The sequence below is a fragment of the Antedon mediterranea genome, chromosome 5, assembly GCF_964355755.1.
Source record: "Antedon mediterranea chromosome 5, ecAntMedi1.1, whole genome shotgun sequence".
Taxonomy (NCBI): Eukaryota; Metazoa; Echinodermata; class Crinoidea; order Comatulida; family Antedonidae; genus Antedon; species Antedon mediterranea.
Window position 1 is genome coordinate 25,224,420 of NC_092674.1, and position 21,389 is coordinate 25,245,808.

At 34.0% G+C, this 21,389-nt stretch overlaps 2 protein-coding genes and 1 long non-coding RNA gene across 3 annotated transcripts; all 3 read left to right on the forward strand.

Moving 5' to 3' along the window:
• Window positions 1-4,371: 4,371 nt before the first annotated feature.
• On the forward strand, window positions 4,372-9,562 carry LOC140048823 (uncharacterized). The gene is made up of 3 exons (XR_011845153.1): window positions 4,372-4,383; window positions 4,504-4,752; window positions 9,499-9,562. It is a non-coding gene; the product is annotated as an uncharacterized lncRNA (long non-coding RNA).
• A 1,088-nt stretch (window positions 9,563-10,650) lies between these two features.
• On the forward strand, window positions 10,651-15,424 carry LOC140049851 (uncharacterized). Its single transcript, XM_072094801.1, has 9 exons — window positions 10,651-10,696; window positions 10,880-11,065; window positions 11,698-11,838; window positions 12,090-12,407; window positions 12,714-12,781; window positions 13,065-13,299; window positions 13,410-13,712; window positions 13,835-13,910; window positions 14,223-15,424. Exons 1-9 carry the CDS (start codon window positions 10,651-10,653, stop codon window positions 14,458-14,460), a joined length of 1,611 nt encoding a protein of 536 aa, XP_071950902.1. The 3' UTR covers window positions 14,461-15,424.
• A 623-nt stretch (window positions 15,425-16,047) lies between these two features.
• LOC140049852 (putative nuclease HARBI1) lies at window positions 16,048-21,228 on the forward strand. The gene is made up of 4 exons (XM_072094802.1): window positions 16,048-16,281; window positions 19,451-19,466; window positions 19,819-19,821; window positions 20,477-21,228. The coding sequence occupies exons 1-4, from the start codon at window positions 16,048-16,050 to the stop codon at window positions 21,226-21,228; spliced, it is 1,005 nt and encodes a 334-aa protein (XP_071950903.1).
• Window positions 21,229-21,389: the final 161 nt, after the last annotated feature.

The following is a 21,389-nucleotide window of genomic DNA, read 5'->3' on the forward strand; positions in this document are numbered from 1 at the left end:
TTCAGGCAGTCACGCCCCCAGTTGTTATTTCCACACCCTAATTAGAAAATAACGAATCTGAAACTTCATTGAAATTAGCATGTTTACAAGCTCTTTAGGCCTACATGTATTTTACATTAGTTATTTCTTACCGCGTTTGCAATCAGCGCCTTTAAATCCTGCTGGGCAAACACAGACACCCGTCTTATCGTCACAAATTCCACCATTGTAACATACGGGACAGTCCTCTTCACATTCTGGAGGATTCCATTTTGGCAAGGGACAAGCTAGTAAATTGATAGTACAATTTAAAATATATAGCATCGTGGTAACATTTGGGTCGGTCGTGGACACTAAACTCTCGGTGGCCACTTTTCTCAGAAGAGTATTCAAAACTACTACAATCTAAAAACGCCACTGTGAAAACGTTTCTCCCACAGGCCTACTTTTGCTAATACCTTTTTAAAGGGTTTTGTTTATTAACTATATTACATGTAGCTTGCACAATATGCGTATTTGCGGGAGACGTTGTTAGTCGCGTGCAGCGCGACTAACTATGTCGGTCGGTTGGTCGGTCGGTCGGTCGGATGGTCGGCAAACACTAACTTGAGCACGCGACTGCAGCCATGTATATAGCCTTGTTTATATTTATGATTCTTTTAACATTTTTGCAGTATGTACAACATCACATCACCGCCAACAACAACAGCCCAACTTGCATAGACATAATCATTATCAAGATAAATAATAATTTGATAATAAATAGAAATGTAAAACCTACCTCTGACAATAAGTCTCATGATACCATGGTTACCATCCGGACTATCACCTGTATAACATTCATATACGCCATCATCTTTTCTTCGTATGTTTTCGATCATAGCAGACGTATTACATCTCAGAGTGCCAATTTCTTCGCCGTAATTATGTCTCCAACGTAAATTGTTAAGATCACCACCTTTACTGAGATTGATAGTGACAGACTCTCCAATACCAACGGTTATCGTTCTATACTCCATAGTAATAGTGGCTGTGAAATTGTGATCATCAACAGTGTCATTTTATAAAGTAATCTCATGGAATAAATAATAATAATTTAAATCAACGAAAATAGTAGGCTTGGGTATTAATTATATCTAACCTCGTCCCACGGCGAGTTGGTAATCATGACGGACACCTAAATCATTTTTCCATAAACAAAAATGACATTACTTACCAAAAGTGGAAGTCAAGATGATTGCTGAATTTGTGACTACTCCATCTTTTTTTGCTTCTAATGAAAATACACCAACTCTGTGTGTAGTCTCGTATACAACACCTAGAAACGTGAAATCGTTATGTACTCGAAACAACATCTTGCTTATACTTGAGTCAAATATTTTATCGTCTGGCATATCTATCCGATGTTCACGGCGAACATCACCGCTGTATGCAGTGTCATTCCAAGTAAGGTTATACCTGCCAGCAATATTCTTGTATAATATTCCAATTGATATATCTGTTGTACTGTCGTCTTTAAGAGTATATCCGCGAAACCAATTATCAGAAGATGTCGCCAATGGTTTTCCGGTTAAAAATGTTACATCCAATGGACCTTTAAATAAATAAATAAACCGATTTAATTATTTGTATCTTTACTTACAATTTGTTTAGTTGTTTGATTACTTGAAAAATAACAGAACAAGTAAAATTAATTACTTAGTCTGCACATTATTTTTATCTGATGAGCCACTATTGGCGCCAAATCTCAAATCACAACTATTTTTTAACATTTGACATTATTCGCAAGAATTGATTACTACTACTGCTACTACTGCTACTGCTGCTACTGCTGCTGCTTCTAATGCTACTGCTGCTACTTCTTCTGCTGCTTCTGCTGCCGCTGCTGCTACTGCTGTTGCCACTGCTGCTAGTTGCCACTGCTGCTACTGCTGTTGCCACTACTGCTACCGCTGCTCTACTACCACCACCCTATATGATATTTAGCATATACCTGAAGATTCTGATGAACAGCTAAAACAAATAATTACTATAATAACCAGATACCAAACATAGTTAACAAACGACATTTCGACCACCTTCCAATCCTATGTTCAGTTGGGCCTCAACATTCAGTATGGCCAGCAGTCTTCAAAGAGTCGTCTTTTATATATCAACACTGAATCATTAAACATTCTCGATTTTACCTAACTTTGCACCTAAATACTAATAATAACGTAATAAAGGCTACGTCAAACGGATTTAACACCGTACGTTTTCTTGGCTGCAGGGGTCTGTTTCTATAGAAAATCTTCAAAGAACGGTACACTTTGAAACTGTTCTTGTAGATTGGTTGTAGACAAGGATCACATTGTACCCATTTTTACGCCTTATTTGGGGTTTTTTTAAAAACTATTTTTGGGGAGGGGTTGATTTTGTTATGTTGTTTTAAAGACTCATTTCTATACGAAAGAAAAATACCATTCGTTTTTGAAATTTTATATCCGTTAGTTCCCTTTATAGAAACGTGCTTAAGAAGAATGTTTTTATTGTTGTAGCACCAAATGTGAGTGGATCGAGAATGTTCCCCATCCTCTGTAATCAGTTTGTATAATGTACAGTTTTAAAAATAATATACCTCTACAAATTATGAGTATTTCTTCAACTGTTGATTTAAGTAATTGTACGGTGTCAAACTGAACTGAATAAATCATACAAAGTGAATACGTATATGTGTTGTTGTTCGAGTTGTTTGTTTGACTTATTAGATGTTGTAATTTGGTTTCCATTTCATATTGATTTCTGACGTGACGCCAAAATACACTGGCCTAACAGACAGAAGTACTTTTATATATGGTAACTGCGACGGCCGGCAAAAGGATATCTGGGACAATAACAAGTAGCTTAGCTGTTGACTTTTCAATTGGATTATCAACTCCGTGACAATGTTAACATTACATGGAAACTCTTGTATAAACACTTATTGGTTGGGTCTGTTTGTTATTTTTGTGTTTTATTTCCTTATACATTGTACGTGATCAGGTTGATTATATAAACTGAATGTTGGTGTAAATATGTGGCCAAACGTTTTCTGAATTTAATTAACTGAACTCAGACGGTATTCTTTCTATACAATTGATAATAAATAATACTAGTTACTTTATAAAGAAATAATAGGAATAATTAATGCTTTTGAAATATTTTGTTGGTTTTGTTTAACCACCACCTCTCTCACACAATTCATCTAAGGTTTCTTCTTTCTTTCTCTACTCTTTTTCTTTATTCCCCTTCTTTCCTTTTATTTACTATCATGCCTTTTCCTCTGTTTCTCCGCTATGTTGAACATTATTATGTTTATTATTTATTGTTTATTTATATATTATTATTATTATTATTATTAGTGTTAGTGTTATTATTATTATTATTGAAATTGTGTGAGTTTGTGTACCGGATTATCGATGAGGATATAAAAGGACTTCATATAATAGTTAAAGAATCAATGGACAAAGGTTGATGCAAGTTATAGACGTCACATGTAGTAAAATAAACAAGGAAGCATTTTACAGTGAATGAGTATTTGTTTAGTTTACAGTTATTTATTATTTTCTATTGTAGGCCTACGTGTTTAGATTATTAGGTATAACCTAAGCCTCATTATACTAGCTATTAATACTGGTGCAAACGTACATGAGTGTACGAATAGTGACATGTAAACCTAGTGAAGATGTTGGCTAAACGTTTTCCAAACTGTATAGGCTTGGTTATAGTCCTAGCCTTCTCTTCTTTGATGTTTCAATCTGGATTATCAGGTATATACACATATTTGCATAAATATTTCTTATTTATTTTAGAGCGTGCACAAGCCCATTCTATATTCTTAATATATGTTGTTCATCAATATTAAAAAATATTAAGTTGTCTTATTATTATTAGACGTCATTAAGAAGGTCGCGGCATCCCGCATCCCATACGTTTGTTACTTGGCGAAATATAATTTTGTATAGTAAAGTACCTGCTTTCTTTGTGTTATAGAGCCATTAGATATTGCAGTATATTCTGACACACCACTCACAACATCTAGTACTGATAATTACTTTCGAGGATACGCACTTCGAGACGACAAAAACATTCGAGATTTGTCAGTGGGAATATTATACAAGAATATTGATGGGAAAGATAACGTGACTTGGGAAGATACTGGTCATGTAGGTGGTAAAACTGGTGGTTTTCTAGTATCTACCAATATGCCAAATAATAAAATATTTCCCACAAGTAGCAGCATTGTATACCGAGTGTTCGATGTTTTTAGTTTTCTTGGTGTTGCTAACTTACAATCCCTGCCTCACAGTGTTGGTGTATTTTCATTTGAAGCGAAGAAAAACAGAGTTGTCAGAAATTCTGCTATTGTATTGACATCTAATTCCGGTATGTATGTTTTTATTTTAGAAAATTATTAACTAGAATTAGCCGTAATCCGGATACACTTACAGTAGGCCTATACAAATCCATTATTGGTTTACTAAAGCAATACTTATTATTTTACAGCCACTATTGCGATAGAGTATCGAACGATAACCGTTAGTATTGGAGAGTCTGTCACTATCAATCTCAGTAAAGGAAGTGATCTTGACGAATTACGTTGGAGACATAATTACGGTGATGAAATACACAATCTGAGTGGTAATACGTCTGCTATGATTGAAAACATACGAATGAAAGATGATGGCGTATATGAATGTTATACAGGTGATAGCCCGGATGGTAAACATGGTATCATGAGACTTATTGTTAGAGGTCAGTCATAAAGTGTTTTTACCTTCTCAAATACACAATTTGACTACTATATTCATATTATATATAATAATATATAATATAAGCTTTTTTTAGTTTCATTCCAAATCTCTACCAACCTACCTTCTTTGTTTTCTACTCTTATTAAGACTCCACCCTGTCTCCCTTTGTTGTATTTCTTTTATTCCTGTCCACTCGGTCGGAAAACACCCCTATTTGGGGTAAATTAGTAAACAGGGTTACATCTGGTGGTTTAAATCAGTACCGAGATTCTAACCAACTTTATATACCATCGAGTAAACATTCTAGAAATAACTTACCGAATTTTGCCCTTAGGTAAATGTATATATATATTACACTGTGATATCTATGGTATCATGTACTGTGGTTTACATTATAGCATTCGATTATTTTTTTCTAGGGAGTTGCCCAAAGACTCCTGGGATGTAGACACTGAGTATTTGAGCAAGCAAATTGTTAAATGACACCCCTAGATGGCCGCAAATGATACTCTCGCACGTAAAATTCTTGATAAATTGTAGTTAGTTCGCCGGAAATGTCACTCACTCTATAGTGCGCTAGCAAACAGAGGATTGTAGCCTATATTATTCCGCCGGTAATTAAACTTACGCGACTACCATAGGATAACATTTTTTGTTTCGTTCAATGCGAACGTCACGGGAAAGTCCTCGATGAAGGTACTTTTGGTACGGTAATACATTCTAATAACTGTACTCAATGAATGTAAATTAATTATCAATTAATAATTTTACAAAGTTATACAAAGAATATAAACCTGTTGCTATAAACATATTGAGCAAAACGTTAAATTGTATTATTTTGAATTAAATGCTAAATAAAGTCAGATGTTAAAACCACAATTTCCAAAAATTCATTTTTATTTATCCAGTATAAACTTTGGAAAATTGTTGTTTTAAACCACACTCCAAAATAAAACAAAGAAAATAATAGGACATTTGCAGAAAAAAGCAAACTTTTCTCTGCTACCGGTAAAAAGCCGATACAATTTCGGAACGTCCATAATTTACTACGGAAATTCGGCTTATATTTACGGACGTACGGAAGTGAAGATAAATAGGGTACACGCATCGGAAATACAAAACTATACGCACAATTATGATTTGGCCTAAAAATTGACCTTAGATTACGGAAACCTCCCCCCCCCCCCCCCCCCGCCGACAAAACGCAATAATTATGAACAAATCGATTATTAGCCTTGGCAATATGCCTAATATTTAGAAGGAATGAATATAGGCTATATTTCGTTTGTCGATGAATTTTTAGTCGCGTGGACGTGACTCTATAGTTCACCATGTCGGTCGGTCGGTCGGTCTGTCTGTCGGTCCGGTATCACTATGCGTTTTATCGCTTTTCTGTACTTTTTGAACTGTTTTGATGTACAGACAAGTTTTAACTATGTCGGTCGGTCGGTCTGTCGGGTATCACTTTGCGTTTTTCTGTACTTTTTGAACTGTTTTGATGTACAGAAAAGTTTTAGTCACGTGGACGCGACTCTATAGTTCACTATGTCGGTCGGTCTGTCGGTCTGTCTGTCGGTCCGGTATCACTATGCGTTTTATCGCTTTTCTGTACTTTTCCAACTGTTTTGATGTACAGACAAGTTTTAACTATGTCGGTCGGTCGGTCTGTCGGTCTGTCTGTCGATCCGGTATCACTATGCGTTTTATCGTTTTTCTGTACTTTTTGAAAGTTCATTTTTTTCTGAGAGCACGCGACTTATGGCTGTTGGCCTTGTTGATTTCATGTGAGGTAATCTGTGATGGCGCTAGTAACACTGCTGTGCGTGGGTACTTTGTGATTGACGTAGTAGGCTACATACACGAGCCTAGATAGGAAGATCTGTACTGCCGTTCATTGCGAGAGGAGGGGGAAGTCCGGTAATGTGGCATGAAAATGTAACAAGCCAGAGATAAATAAAATCAAGAATACATTTAGCTGATTGTCGTTGTTTTATTCGTCGTCAGAAGTTTATCCACCGACATCTAATTCTCATGTGTAGTAGAGCGTTTCTTTGATTGAATAATTTTGTTTGTATTATAACACAAGTTCATTTTCGATTTTCAGTAGATTACCAATGGTTTAATCAAATTTAAAACTGCAACTAATATCACTATTCAATCAAAATGTTATTATTATACTACTAAATTTTTGAAAAATGAATTGCGTGATATGAACATGGATTGATGCAGTGATGAAGCGGAGGATTATTTTTGTAACTTTTCATTTAAAATAGATTTTGTTACAAAGAAATATTTTGATTGTGAAGGTTGTTAAATTTGTTGGCGCCAGCATTACTTCTTTTACCAATTTTAACAATTAAGCTAACATCAAAACATCCAACAATGATAAAATGCCCTGCAACTATGTAACTACTTTATGACTAAGCCTATCAAGTTTGGAGTCCGGATGGATATTTTATACGATGAAATTTAATTTAGTGGCAGAAACAACATTTAGTATGAAATTAATTGTCTTGCTCGGGGCAACACTAGAGCAACACCCATGGGTCCGCCCCTGGCTATAATAAGCATTGAATTTGCCTCTCACCAAAAGTTTGCTTTTTTCGGGGCTTGTAACTTGAACGCAAAACAAAATACCGAGTGAATGATCAAAAAATTGGCGGTGGTTCCGCATACAGAGCACTGCCATCTAACATACGGCAACAAATATTATCGTCCTTTAAATAGTCCATGTGTGTGAGAATGAGGAAAAAAGTACGAGCGTTTTTAGTAGGCATGTTAAGGTGCATATTTTAGGCAAATCCTTCAAATTGTGATAATATTTTGAAACTTTGCACAGTTATTCATTAGGGTGTCAAAAACATGAAATTGAAGGGTTGCACACAATTTGGTCAGGGGAAAGCCGCCATTTTGGATTTCAAAATGGCGGACCCCCAAATTTTCACTTTTCAGGTGCATCTCTGCTAAAAAGGCACCTAGAGTTCTGATTTTAGGTGCAAATTATATGGTAATGGGATCACCAAACATATTGGTATAACTAACATTTTGATTGCATGGCGGCCATGTTGGATTTCAAAATGGCGGACTTCAAATTTTCACTTTGTAGGTATATCTCTGCTAAAATGGTACACAGAGTTCTGAGTTTAGGTGCAAATTATATGGTAATAGGTTACCAGACATATTGGTATAACTAACATTTTGATTGCATGGTGGCCATTTTGGATTTCAAAATGGTGGACCCCAAATTTTCACTTTTTAGGTATATCTCTGCTAAAAAGGTACACAAAGTTCTGATTTTAGGTGCAAATTATATGGTAATGGGTCACCAAACATATTGGTATTTAATTAACATTTTGATTGCATGGCGGCCATTTTGAATTTCAAAATAGCGAACTCAATATGGTACGTTACCTACAGTTATAATTTTAGGTACAACGTATAATATGGTATTGAGGTCAACAAACATATTGGTATAACGTCATTGATTGCATGGCGGCCATTTTGAACGTAGCTCAAACCGTACTGGCTTTACACTATTTGTTTATGTTTATAGTTACATGCATTTAACACGGACAAAATTATTGTAGGCCACATTTTCCCTGGCAACCACACAGCTCTGTACATCGTAAATCACTCTTTCTGCATTTACAGCGTCCAAGATCACAGTCGGTGTGTCCACAGCGAATTAAAACCTTTGTGACAAATGAAAGTTCCAGCAATGAACTCCAAACTGGACTAAATGTGTTGCCGTCCTTCCTCCATCCCCAGTTCGCTGGGTCCTGTTGAACCCTGAAAGCATCTCTAGACAGACTTCCTGGCTTGTAGAACAGACCGTTTCACATGTTCTCTTAATGCCGCAGATGTTGGGGGGATATTTTCAATAGTCTTTCCTCTTGTTGTAAAAAGATATCGTCTTGCATCATTTACCTTCTTTTCATTAAATTTTCTGCAGTACATAGTTACAACAAACTGTTCTAGATAATCTGTGTCTGTTTCCCTTACATCCCCTACAGATAATGACATCCTCTCGAAAACTAGAGTCATACAGGGCTCTTTTTCCAAGTCTCGTTAAATGTAGCTTTACCTTTTCCTTGAACAGATGAAGTTGTATCGCAACCGCTAAAGGAAAGTAAGCGGCTGATGCTTGTGGTCCAAGAGAAGAATCAATCTCGTGGGAAAAATTTTAAGTCCGCCATTTTGAAATCCAACATGGCCGCCATGCAATCAAAATGTTAGTTATACCAATATGTTTGGTGATCCCATTACCATATAATTTGTACCTAAAATCAGAACTCTGGGTGCCTTTTTAGCAGAGATGCACCTGAAAAGTGAACATTTGTGGGTCCGCCATTTTGAAATCCAAAATGGCGGCTTTCCCCTGACCAAATTTTGTGCAACCCTTCCATTTCATGTTTTTGACACCCTAATGAATAACTGTGCAAAGTTTCAGAATGTTATCACAATTTGAAGGATGGGTTCACTTAACAGGCCTACTATTTGCTCATTGGTAGCATATGGTGCATGAGAGTGTTTTTTCCGGCCAACAATTAGAGGTGCCATTTATCATGAATCTTATGTGCGAGAGTAGGCTACCATTTCCGGCCATCAAGGGGTGTAATCAAAATTCTTCTCAGACCACACGGGGGGGGGGGGGGGTGGGCAGTGACCCAAATACTTAGTTTCCAAACCCCCTTTACACAGATCCTGGCTACGGCCCTGATTTCATTGATGTTGTTGTTGTAAATAGGTTGTCCCTCACCAAAATGGAATCCTCCAGAATGTGAAGAGGACTGTCCCGTATGTTATAATGGTGGAATTTGTGACGATAAGACGGGTGTATGTATTTGCCCAGCAGGATTTAAAGGCAGTGATTGTCTAACTGGTAATAATAACATAATAGTTAAGTTATCATAGTAAAAGATAACCTTTAATTATTTGTTCAGCCAAGAAAGATACATTACAAAAAATATCAACAGATAAAATAAACAAGAAGGTAAGAAAAATCATAATTACAAGCTGCTTAGAAAAATACAAAGCTGTAAACCTACACAATCTATGTTTTATTGACGCAATACAGAAATGATTAAATTCATTCTTGAAGCTGATCGATTAATAAACTTGAACTAAACTTGTTTACTCCGAAATTGCAATCAGAAAGATTTTATTTTGAATATGCAATTTAACACTCTTAATATCCTAATTTACACTTCATAGTGAAAAGGTGTGGTGGGGTTTTATGATTATAGAACTTGATTTGGGCTTATTTAGGGGATCGCAGATAATGCTTGGCAGATAATTAAGTCGTGACCGCCAGCTAATATTAGGTATAGCGATAATGATAGTGAATTCGCTTACGTACGTCGTCTTTGCGTTGCGCCCTAGTGGGAACCAAGCTTAATAAAAACGCTTTCCATCAAACCGACTGTGTAGCCGAATGGCTTGGACTATAGGCATGTCGATGTAAGGAGTTAAAATCCCATGAACAACTTATTTTTACTTCATAGTGAGAGAGAAGAGATTATTTAGAGGATTATGTTAAGTTATATTTAGGAAATAGGTCGGCTATCTTGCAATTCAATCACGTAGAAAACTATATATGATTCATGATTTCTGTCTCTCTTACCTAAGAGAAAGAAAATCGCCGACTCCTAAATTAAAATTCATTAGTGGCCTGAACGGGTAAAAAAATAGGTCTGTACTTTCTAAAATGGAAAAAACAATTATGTTAACAGGTTGTGGTAATAACAACTGGGGTCGTGACTGCAACGTTGTATGTGCTGCTGGTGGAAATTGCAGTGGAGCTCTTTTATGTCCACCTGATCCAGTTGGATGTACATGCGTCAATGGTTTTGGAGAAAACGATTGTGAAACAGGTTTTTAAAAAAATTACATTTATTCCATGTATAATATTCTAGCGTCTAACTACATTTATTACTATAAATGTTGTACACATCTGATTGATTGAATATTACTGTTATCAATAGCATTGTATTATTAGACCTAAACTATTTTATGAAAATAATAATATACGGTCGTTAATAATTTGAATAAATGCGAACCTTTGTGTCATAATTTAGTTTATTAGTGTTTAAATTTTCTATAAGTTTCTTAAACTTTATGGTTTTAAGATTGTGAGGTTTTATATCCAGACACCAATGCCACAGATGAGGATTTATACTATGGAGCAGATTGTCAGCAAAAATGTAACTGTGCCAATGACGATTGTAATCGAAGTCCAAGCCTGTCCAATCAAGATATAGGATGTACTTCCGGGTCAACATGTTCGACTGGTTTCACTGGAGACAAGTGTCTAGGTAGTATGATGCTTCTTTTTATGAATTCATTCCTTCGATCTTCTTAGTATTAAAGTTTGTTAATAAATATTATTTTATTAACTTCTATGATATTAAACACTGTTTGATACATTTTTCTTTTTGATAATCATAAAAAAAAAGGTTAATACTATTATATTATACAGAGACATAGACAAACCTTTCACTATTATTACATTTTTTTTCTCCGGAAATAGTATGTACAGCTGGGCCTGTATCCTTTTTAAAAGTCAATATTAAAAAAAATACATCGCTGTAGTTGAACGTCGTTCGCAATCATTAGTACTTTTCTCATCATTTTGTAAAACTCAAAATGACCGCTATTTCTATACAGCTTTACCATGCGTAATCATAAAACATGTTTTCCATTGTCCTCCTGAAAACAGTGACAGTGACATTAACATTAACATTTCATAGGTACAGAAGAATTTCTGAACCATCCGGTTATTACTGAATAGTAATTAATTGACTTGAAACGATAAAGATGCTTATGAAAACCTTAGTTATGTAACGTTTAGTTATAAAACTGCAACAAGCTTGTTTTTGTTTTACTTTAGACATTCATTTACTTTACTTTATAGTTAACATATTAATTACATATTTTGTTTGTACAGAGCCTACGACATGTCCGTCTGGATTCTTTGGTGTTTTGTGTAACTTTCCATGTCATTGTAAAGATTCTGAAGATTGTAATCGAGATGGAAGTTGTGCTAATGGCTGTCGTGAGGCTTGGGCTGGACCAAGGTGCAGCATAGGTAACGAAATACTTCTTATAAAGTATAGACCCTAACTATTTGTATATAGAGTATCATTTATGCCTCGCATGTTGCCTGAAATGAATATTATTGGAGTCCGGGAGGAAGTCGCATTCTTCATGATAGGCCTATTAGTACTGTTACTTTCATTGTTAGTTTAGGCCTATGGAAATTTGTACTGTCACTCTAAATGAAATATGGTAGGACAGCTAAGTATAATCATCTAATGCCTAGCGGATTTTCATTTTTAGCATTACCGTACCGCTCTGAACCGCCAACTGTTGTAAACCAGACAGCAACCACTCTAACGTTTTACGTCACTTGGACTGTTGGTGAAGACTATGGAACAGGAACAATTACAAAACGGAAGCTTTTCTATAAATCATCGCAGATGGATTCATTTATATCAATAACTGAAAAACCAGATAACAATGTAGTTTTTGTTATTAATGAAATAATTCCAAATACAGAAATTCAATTCTACTCTCAATTGTCGAGGATGGTTGGTGGTGGTATCGAGGTAGATGGACCAAGAAGTGCAATTGGATCAACAAGCATCATATGTACAAGTAATCAGAATATAACTTAGACTGTTTTAAAGTGTTTTTTTTTAAAGTTTACTAAATTAAGTTTATTAAAATAAGTAATAAAAGGGCGTTCTTTGTTATCATTGCTGTTAGTTTTTGCCATATGATATATTGTAGTATATTTTATGTAGAGATGAGAATTCTTTCAATTTCTATATAATTATCATAATACATACCTACAGTAATGAATTAGCTAATATATAAAAATAAAACCACAAATATTAAAATATTAAATATTGCGAAAGTCATTGTGCATCAGATACTAATCAATTACATTACCTAATATAGAACCTATCGGCGAACCTGAGATTGAATTGGAAAAAGTTGAAGACTATCGCATAATTTTGAGTGTAAAGGTATGATTAAAAATATAAGTATAAACTATTGGGATTTTTTAATGCACAGAACAACATATTGAATTATTTTTCTCTATACTGCAATTCATTTACTTATGTTTAGCCTCTTTCTTGAGTTTAAAAGTATTATTAAAGTAAAAGAATACATTCCTTGGGGTTTGTAATGTACAATAAAAAAACATAGTATAGCCTAGATCAATGTTATATTCACATAATAAAACACTATATTTTTTTTTTGTCTCCGTCACTTCAATTCCTGTACTTCTATTAAAATTATATTCAGCCCGTATCTAGTGAATATGATCACGTCCAATGTCGGATTCTCCGATATCAAGTACGATACTCGGACGTGGATGGAAATGTACAAGGCCTAGTCAGCACAAGTAGTTCCCAATTGGAAGTTGAATTTTCAGAATTGTCAAGCTGTACTGATTATGTCATCAACGCTCGAGTTGTTAATAACCTGGATATCGCTGGCAGTTGGGGACAAGACCTTACAGTGCAAACAGCTCCCTCAGGTTGGTTTGTCGACCTACTAAATATGTTTACATTTGTCGTGAAACGCTATATTACATTCTAGTATTATAGTACTTATTTTGGTATTTTATTTATTTTTTTATTCCAATAGAGGCATCGATAGAGAGTAATCCATTCACAAACGGAACACATTTGTTGATAAAGTGGAAAGCTTCTACGTGTGACATCCCAGATTATCAGGTGACCTACCATTATGAATTGTCAGGTGATGGAGTATCTCGGCAAGTGATAACAACAGAAACTGAAGTTGTATTTGGCAAAGACACTGAGTCATGTAAAGAATATACATTTACAGTATTGGCAACATATTTAAGCGTTAACGGAACATCTGACAGCAAGAAAGTTGTGTTTGGAACAGATTGTGCTAACCAAGGAAACTCAAACCAGACTGAAGGTGTGTAACATCTTTTCCTTGTTTACCTTTCAGATTGATGTTATGCAGTTGATTTTTCGCCAAAAAGCTTACACGTTGTTGAGGAAACCATAGAAATAAATGTGTTCTTTTATTTTTTCCAGGTTACGTAATAAGTTTTGTAATTGGCTCAATAATTTCGTCAGTTATCACAGTTGCTTTCACCTTGATATTACAACGGTAAAGTAATGTTTCTATGGTTAAAAAAGAAATTAAATATTGACTGACACAGTTACTATTAAAGTTCTTCTAACAAAATAAAAGTAGTTATCGTTGCAATAAATCAATGGAATTTGCAAGTGAAATTGGAAGATGTAGGCAGGATTTGTTTAGTTAATTCTTTTACCGTACCGACCCAGAATTCTATTTCATTTTTCAATAGATCATTATTTTTATGAAAATATTGCTGACAAATCCCACAACGATACTTGATCCTTTACCTTCGTTGATCGATGAAATATAACACAACTATTCAAACTTTACTAATTTTAGATTTCGTCGTAAACATTTGGAAAAGGACGTTGGTAAATCTACTCAACCCTCTACTCAACACAATGTATGCACAATAGATACGGATTATCAAACTTTGTCGAAAAAATGTGAAGAAAGTGCATACGACGATATTAACCTTACTGTTGCTACTTCTTCTACTGAACACGTTTATGCAAACCTTAAACCGCCTTTAGCGGAACATGTTTATGGTCACACGAAGACAACCTATTCCTACTAGACCCAAAGAAAAAATCATAGTACCAAAGAAAAATATATGAAGTCGATAGTTATAACTAGTATATAGTAAGAAATTATGAAGTTTGACAAAAAAAAAAAAAAACAAAAACGAGCAAAACGTAATCTGTAAAACTGGTGGTTGTGAAAAAACGCGCATTATAAAAAAAATTGCCTTTTTAATAAAGCAACAAATTGTATAGAGTATAGAATAGGAATAATTAAGGTAAACTGAAAATACAATTAACCCTTTTAACCAAATACATTGTTTAGTTTGTAGGCAATTAATATGGGATTTTAATCCAAACCGCTTTATCTCCACATTTTCGAAAACCGAAATCTTCTTAATCAACATAATAAAATAATAAAAGATTACATTTTCGAACTTCTAACAACAAGTGTGTAATACTCAATATCTAACACACCCTACGCAATTAACCGACGATAACTTTTTCTTTTCATTTTCTTTCTTTCATACCATGACACTTAAGCCGAAATAGCTCCTGAAAAACCTTGAATGATGCTTGAAAATGTATGTACAGTATATATTTCCAACAATGTTGTAGTATGACCATTTTTAGTATTAGAGTAACATTATATGTTGACATAGTAATAGTTCATATATCCAATCAGAAACCTACATTTGTAGCTTGATGAGAGCACGTATCTACTTTATTTTGTCAAAAGCCATGTCATGTCACAAAAATTATTTATAAACACAAAGAAGTTCCTTTCGGCACTTTCTTTTGAAATGATTATATATCCATACGATATGCTTAAGTGATTGTGATAAACAAATCTTTAATAATAGTTTGAGTGTATATTATTGTTGGAATTTTGTTTGCTTTGTGATGTCCGGTTATTGGTAATCTGTTCATCAAAATACACTTATCAACAATCTTAGTGTCTGAACTGATTTGCAATGATTTTGCTATAAATTTGCTATAAATAAAAAAACCCCAAAAGGATTGATTGAAGCCCTCTACAGTATAATAATCGTTTATTTCATTTCTCTTTTTACTTATTTCATTAGACATATCTGATAATAATAATATTATATTCTTAGAAAGTTTGTATGGCGAAATCTACCTTTTATGATTAAAAGTTCGAGGAATTTCTAGTTTTATCGATATAATACAATTATGTGACAATTCTGTGCAGACATTATTAACTTTCCTCATACATAACGCACATAGTTATGTCATGTAGTACATAATTAATTCTGTTTAATTAGAATAATAATTCTGTCCATACAAAATTAAATATATTCTTTGAAAAGGACATAATTGATTATCTCGTGTCAACAAAAGGAATTATATGTCGACAGAATGGAGACAGAATTAATTTTATGTCAAGAAAACTATTTCTAGACGTAGTCAATTATATTTCGACAATTCTTAACAGGGGCGGATTGCAATAAAGGTCTTAACCGCGGTCTTAGACTTAAGCCTAGGCTTTATACCGCCCTCAATGGAGGTCTTAGAATAAAGCCTCTTGCAATATAAAGTCTAAGCCTACGAGAGGACGTTTCGCGGTCTTAGATTCTAAGCCTCCTCGTAGCAGGCTTAGAATTCGTCGCGAAGACAAAAAAATGGCGAACTTTATCGCGGTGCAAGGCTATCGAGAGAGAATAGGTCGTATTTTTCGCGATAGATTGCATCCGCTTTATATATATGATGACAACGAATTAAATAGAAAATTTCGGTTCCACCGGCAAACTATAATGACGCTTAGCGATAATCTAGCAATTGATTTGAATGTTACAAATAGGAATAATGCACTGCCACCGGTCCTCCAAGTGTGCACATTTCCGGCGATCTTTCTGGTAAGTATTAATATTAATAATTAGTACAACTACAATAATAATATTGTTTAGTTTTTAGTGATATTAAATGAAGGTATAAAATTAGTAAATACTTAGTCTAATTAAGTAAAATAAATTATAATTATTTATACCTAGGCCTAGGCTATGACTATCGCGCCGGCGCTAGTTTACTCTCGCACCTTTACCCGTTTAAAAAAATTCACCCGCTGCACGGCGGCGGTATGGTGATTGAGCGGAGTCAATAAGCCAATTAGTAAGCTTGTACTAGTAAATAGGCTGCTTTTTTTAGTCGCGTGGACGCGACTCTATAGTTCACTATGTTGGTCGGTCGGTCGGTCTGTCTGTCTGTCTGTCTGTCTGTCTGTCGGTCCGGTATCACTATGCGTTTTATCGCTTTCTGAACTTATCTTGATATCAGTTTAATCTAGCTATGTCAATTTTTCACAGAATATTGCTTATGGCCAGGAATCGATGTGGTTATGTTTTCACGATGCGCAATAAAAAATTACGCGGTCTACGCACGATTTAACGAAATCACGTTTGTAATCATATCTTCACAACCATGAATCACAATTAAATAAAATTTGGTACTCATAAATTTCAGGGCATAAATCATCATATGGCAATACAATTACGTGCGTAGCGCATGTAACGCATGCGTACGCGCGCTTAAAATGTTCAAAATTTATTTTCGATGAAATAAGAGTACATTTCAGGCAATTTTAAGCGTTTACAAAATTGCCATGACTGCGCAGATTTTTGCGCGCGCACTGCGCGTTAAATGTTATTGCGCACTCTTTTTGCCCGATTTCTGTTTTCTTGACTTACTTAACTCGAAATTACTCATTCTTTCTTGGAGATCCAAGAAACATTTATTATATATGGCCTTTGGCCCAAATAATATACAATGTAATACATGTTAAATAAATATCAGTTGAGTGCGTTTAAAAATTCTGTTCTACGTTTAAATGAAAAAAATAAATATTTTCCAAGTTTAACAATAAGATCAGTATTTGTGGCAGACATAAGATGAATATATTTTAATTTAGTTGGGTTGTTTGTATAAAAGGAAAACATATATTTAGTTCTAATATCTGAATAAAATGGACAAACTAAAGTGAAATGATATTCATCTTCAATTGATTGTAAAGCACATAATTTGCATAATCTTTCATTTCTATTTATACAATTCCATCTTCCTTTTTCAATTTCTAATTCTAAAATTCCTAGTCGTATCTTAGTCATAATTTGTCTATGTTTGTAATTTGTTACTTTTGTTAGATATTCTTCAATCCCAAACTTATATTTAACGTGCTTGTAATATTGGAGCTTAGAGTGTAGCCTAGTATCTTCGTAGAATTTCTGTCGTTCAATGTCTGTAAGCCTTTGTTTAAAATTTGAAATAAAAGTATATATATTATTAACCTGTTGTGAGTACCATATGTTACCAAATCCATTTATGCATAGTATTTGTTTTACGTCATTGGCCCAACATTGCTCATTTCTTTGAGCTTTTCTATATTGAAAATCATAACATTGTTTAATAAATTTGTCATTATCCATTTGGATTACTCTAAGCCAATAACGAATTATATTAATGATAATTTGAATTTGGATAGTGAATCTTCCACATTCTCCTCTCACTGCAACACTTGGTGCAGAATTACCTATTCCTAGAATGTATTTACAGAATCTTAGATGAACTTTCTCTAATACTGATATATCATTTAAACCCCATATTTCGCTACCATAAAGTAAGATTGGCATAATCTTAACATCAAATATATGGTTCCATATATTAACTTGGAGGTTACCAAAACGTCTATGGGTCAATCCTTTTAATGTGAACAAAGCCTTATTAGCTTGTTGACAATTGTATTCTTTGGCTTTATTCCAATTACCATTTGAGTTGAAAACAACTCCTAAATATTTAAAGGATTTGACAATGTCAACTGTATTTCCATTGTAATTCCATTTTTCAAATTTGTTAAGATTACCACCATTCTTAAACACCATAATATTACTCTTGTTAACATTGACAGTTACTTCCCATCTTGTACAATAGGTAACTTGTTTAAATAATATTGTAGACCATAAACGATATCACCAAATAACATAAGGTCATCTGCATAGAGTAAATGATTAATTTTTAGATTTCCTATTTGGATTCTATGCTCGTCGCCTTCCTCATTTAATGTTTCACTCAAATCATTAATAAAAACATTAAATAAAAAGGACGAGAGTGGCGAACCCTGTTGTATACCTATTAGACATTTGAAAGAATTACTAATATTGCCGTCGACCTTAACATGTGCTGATAACTTATTGTACATTGAATTAATAACGTTTAACATTTTTCCTTTTACTCCTGAATTTTTTAGTTTTATATGAAGGTATTGATGTCCTACGGAGTCAAAGGCTCGTTTAAAATCAATGAAAGCAACATATACTTTCCCACGTTTTTTTCCTAGGTATTTATTAATGATTGTGTTAAGAATAAATACATTATCCGATGTTCTGAACCCCTTTCTAAAACCGGCTTGTTCCTGATGTAGAATGTTATTATCTTCTGCCCAAAATTGTAATCTTTTATTGATAATATGTAAGAAAATTTTAGCAAAAACAGGAATAAGTGATATTCCTCTATAATTCTCTGGTTGTTCTTTGTCACCTTTTTTAAATATTGGGACAATAAGGCTGGTTGCCCATTGCTGTGGAAACTGTCCTGTATTATAAATTATATTATATAATTTTGTTATTAGATTGATTACATTTTGAGATGAGTGTATAAAAAGTTCTGGTAATAATCCATCGATTCCAGGTGATTTACCTGTTTTTTGGGATTTAATGGCATGAATTACCTCATCTACTGTAATGTCATTATTTAGGTTAGGTTCGTTTTCATTTACAGCAGGTTCATCATTAATGATACTTTCTACATTTTGATTATCTCTATTTTCATCAATATGAAATAAGGATTCGAAATGAGTGCGCCATGTATTAATACATATGTTACTTGGAAAATTTGGTTTTGTTTGTTTTAGTTTAATCCAGAATGATTTGGAGTTTTTTTCTCCTAATGATCTAATCAATTCTGTACGTGATCTTTTAATATAGCTGTATTTCTTATTTTTTATTAATGTTTTATATTCTTTTTTTTTATTTCCAGGTATGCATTAAGCAATGTTTGTGTACGATTGTGTCGGAATCTATTTAAATTTCTTCGAACTTTGTTTTTAAGTGCAAGACATTGATTGTCATACCATGTGTCTTTAGCTTTAGTTGTTTTTTTGTTGGAATTCCTATGGATAATTCCTTTACATGCATATTCATACAATCTGCCTACAGTTGAAACCGCTTCATCAATTAGGTTATCATTAATCAAGTTAGTTATTTCATTTTTAAGTTCATCGATTTTATTATGCTGTAATCTTAATTTAAATGTTTCAGTATATGTTTCTGACCAATTGAATTTAGTTTGTTTAGGATTAGGACAATTTTCAATATTTAATTTTTTTATTTTTATATTATCTTTAGTTAGTAGGCCTAATTGAAACGTAATTGGCATATGATCAGATTCTATTCTATTTTCTACTTTCAAATCTTCTATGTACCTGAAGTTATCAGCTTTTGTCAATATATAATCGACTACGCTTTTGCCTTGTTGTCCTATGAAAGTGTAGCTTTTACTATACATTGGGTTAATTCTACCATTAGCAATTCTTAAATTCGTTTCTTTACAAAAATTGAGAAGATCTATGCCATAATTATTACGTTATACGAGCACGTCAAAAGTGACAGGCTACGCACGTGTAAATTAAAAAAATATAAATGTTTTTAAACATTTCAACATTTTTAATTAATGTTCAGTAATTTCGGTCAGTATAGTTCACTATGTCGGTCGGTCGGTCGGTCGGTCGGCTGTCGGTCTGTCTGTCTGTCGGTCGGTCCGGTATCACTATGCATTGTAGCACGCGACTTAATGGCTGTTGGCCTTGTTTTTTGTATCTTTTAGTTTAGTTTTTAATAAAAATAAAATTATGGTAAAAATATCTATAATTTTAATATATAAATTAAGTTACATTTTTCTTATAAATTTATAAAATTAAATTTATACATATTCTCTATTATCAATTGTTATTTAATACTTTAGTTTAATTCAAGATTATAATATGTTGTATTCCTTTGTTTGTAGGAATTCATGAATCGACAGCTTGCCGAATTGTAAGGCAAGTTTCACTGGCCTTACAGAGACATATGAATGAGTATGTGTTTTCCCCGATGGATGCAGCAAGCATTAGGTTAACAAAAATTAAATTTCATGACATATCTGGTTTCCCTAATGTCATTGGAGCGGTTGATGGCACTCATGTCCGGATACAAGCTCCAACAGTCGACGAATTTGTTTATGTGAACAGAAAAGGATATCATAGCCTGAACATCCAAGTCGTCTGTGACGCAAACATGCGGTTCACAAATTGTGTAGTGCGTTGGCCCGGTTCAACGCATGATTCCAGAATTTTCAGAGAGAGTGGTCTTGGCGTAGCCTTTGAAAATGATGAAATGCCAGAAGGATATTTGTTGGGGGATTCTGGGTATGCTTTACGGCCATTTCTGTTGACACCTTTTATAAATCCAATTACTCACGAAGAACGAAGGTATAACAATGTACATTCCATAACAAGAAGTATTGTCGAGAGGACAATAGGTGCTTGGAAAAGGCGAAGAAAACCGTATGCAGCCTCACAGAACCTGCAGCCTCACAGAACCTGCGCTGTGGTAGCAGCAACAATGGTCCTTCATAATATGGCTCGTAATTTGGGTTTACCAGAAATTGAAAATGATGAGGATATTGATATAGGGAATGCAGGGCAGCGCAATGAACACATTGAAGACAACAATGGACGTGCAATCAGGCAGATGGTTGCAAATGCAATCGCTAATTAAATTTTGTTATGTAAAAAACTGTTAAAGGTTTATTAGATTAAATTTTTATTTAAAATAATTATGGCGCTGTCATAACAGCATCATCATTGTACATAATACAGGTATTAGATATTAAATATTCTTAAATTATTTGTAAACACCCATAAAAAATTAATGAATTA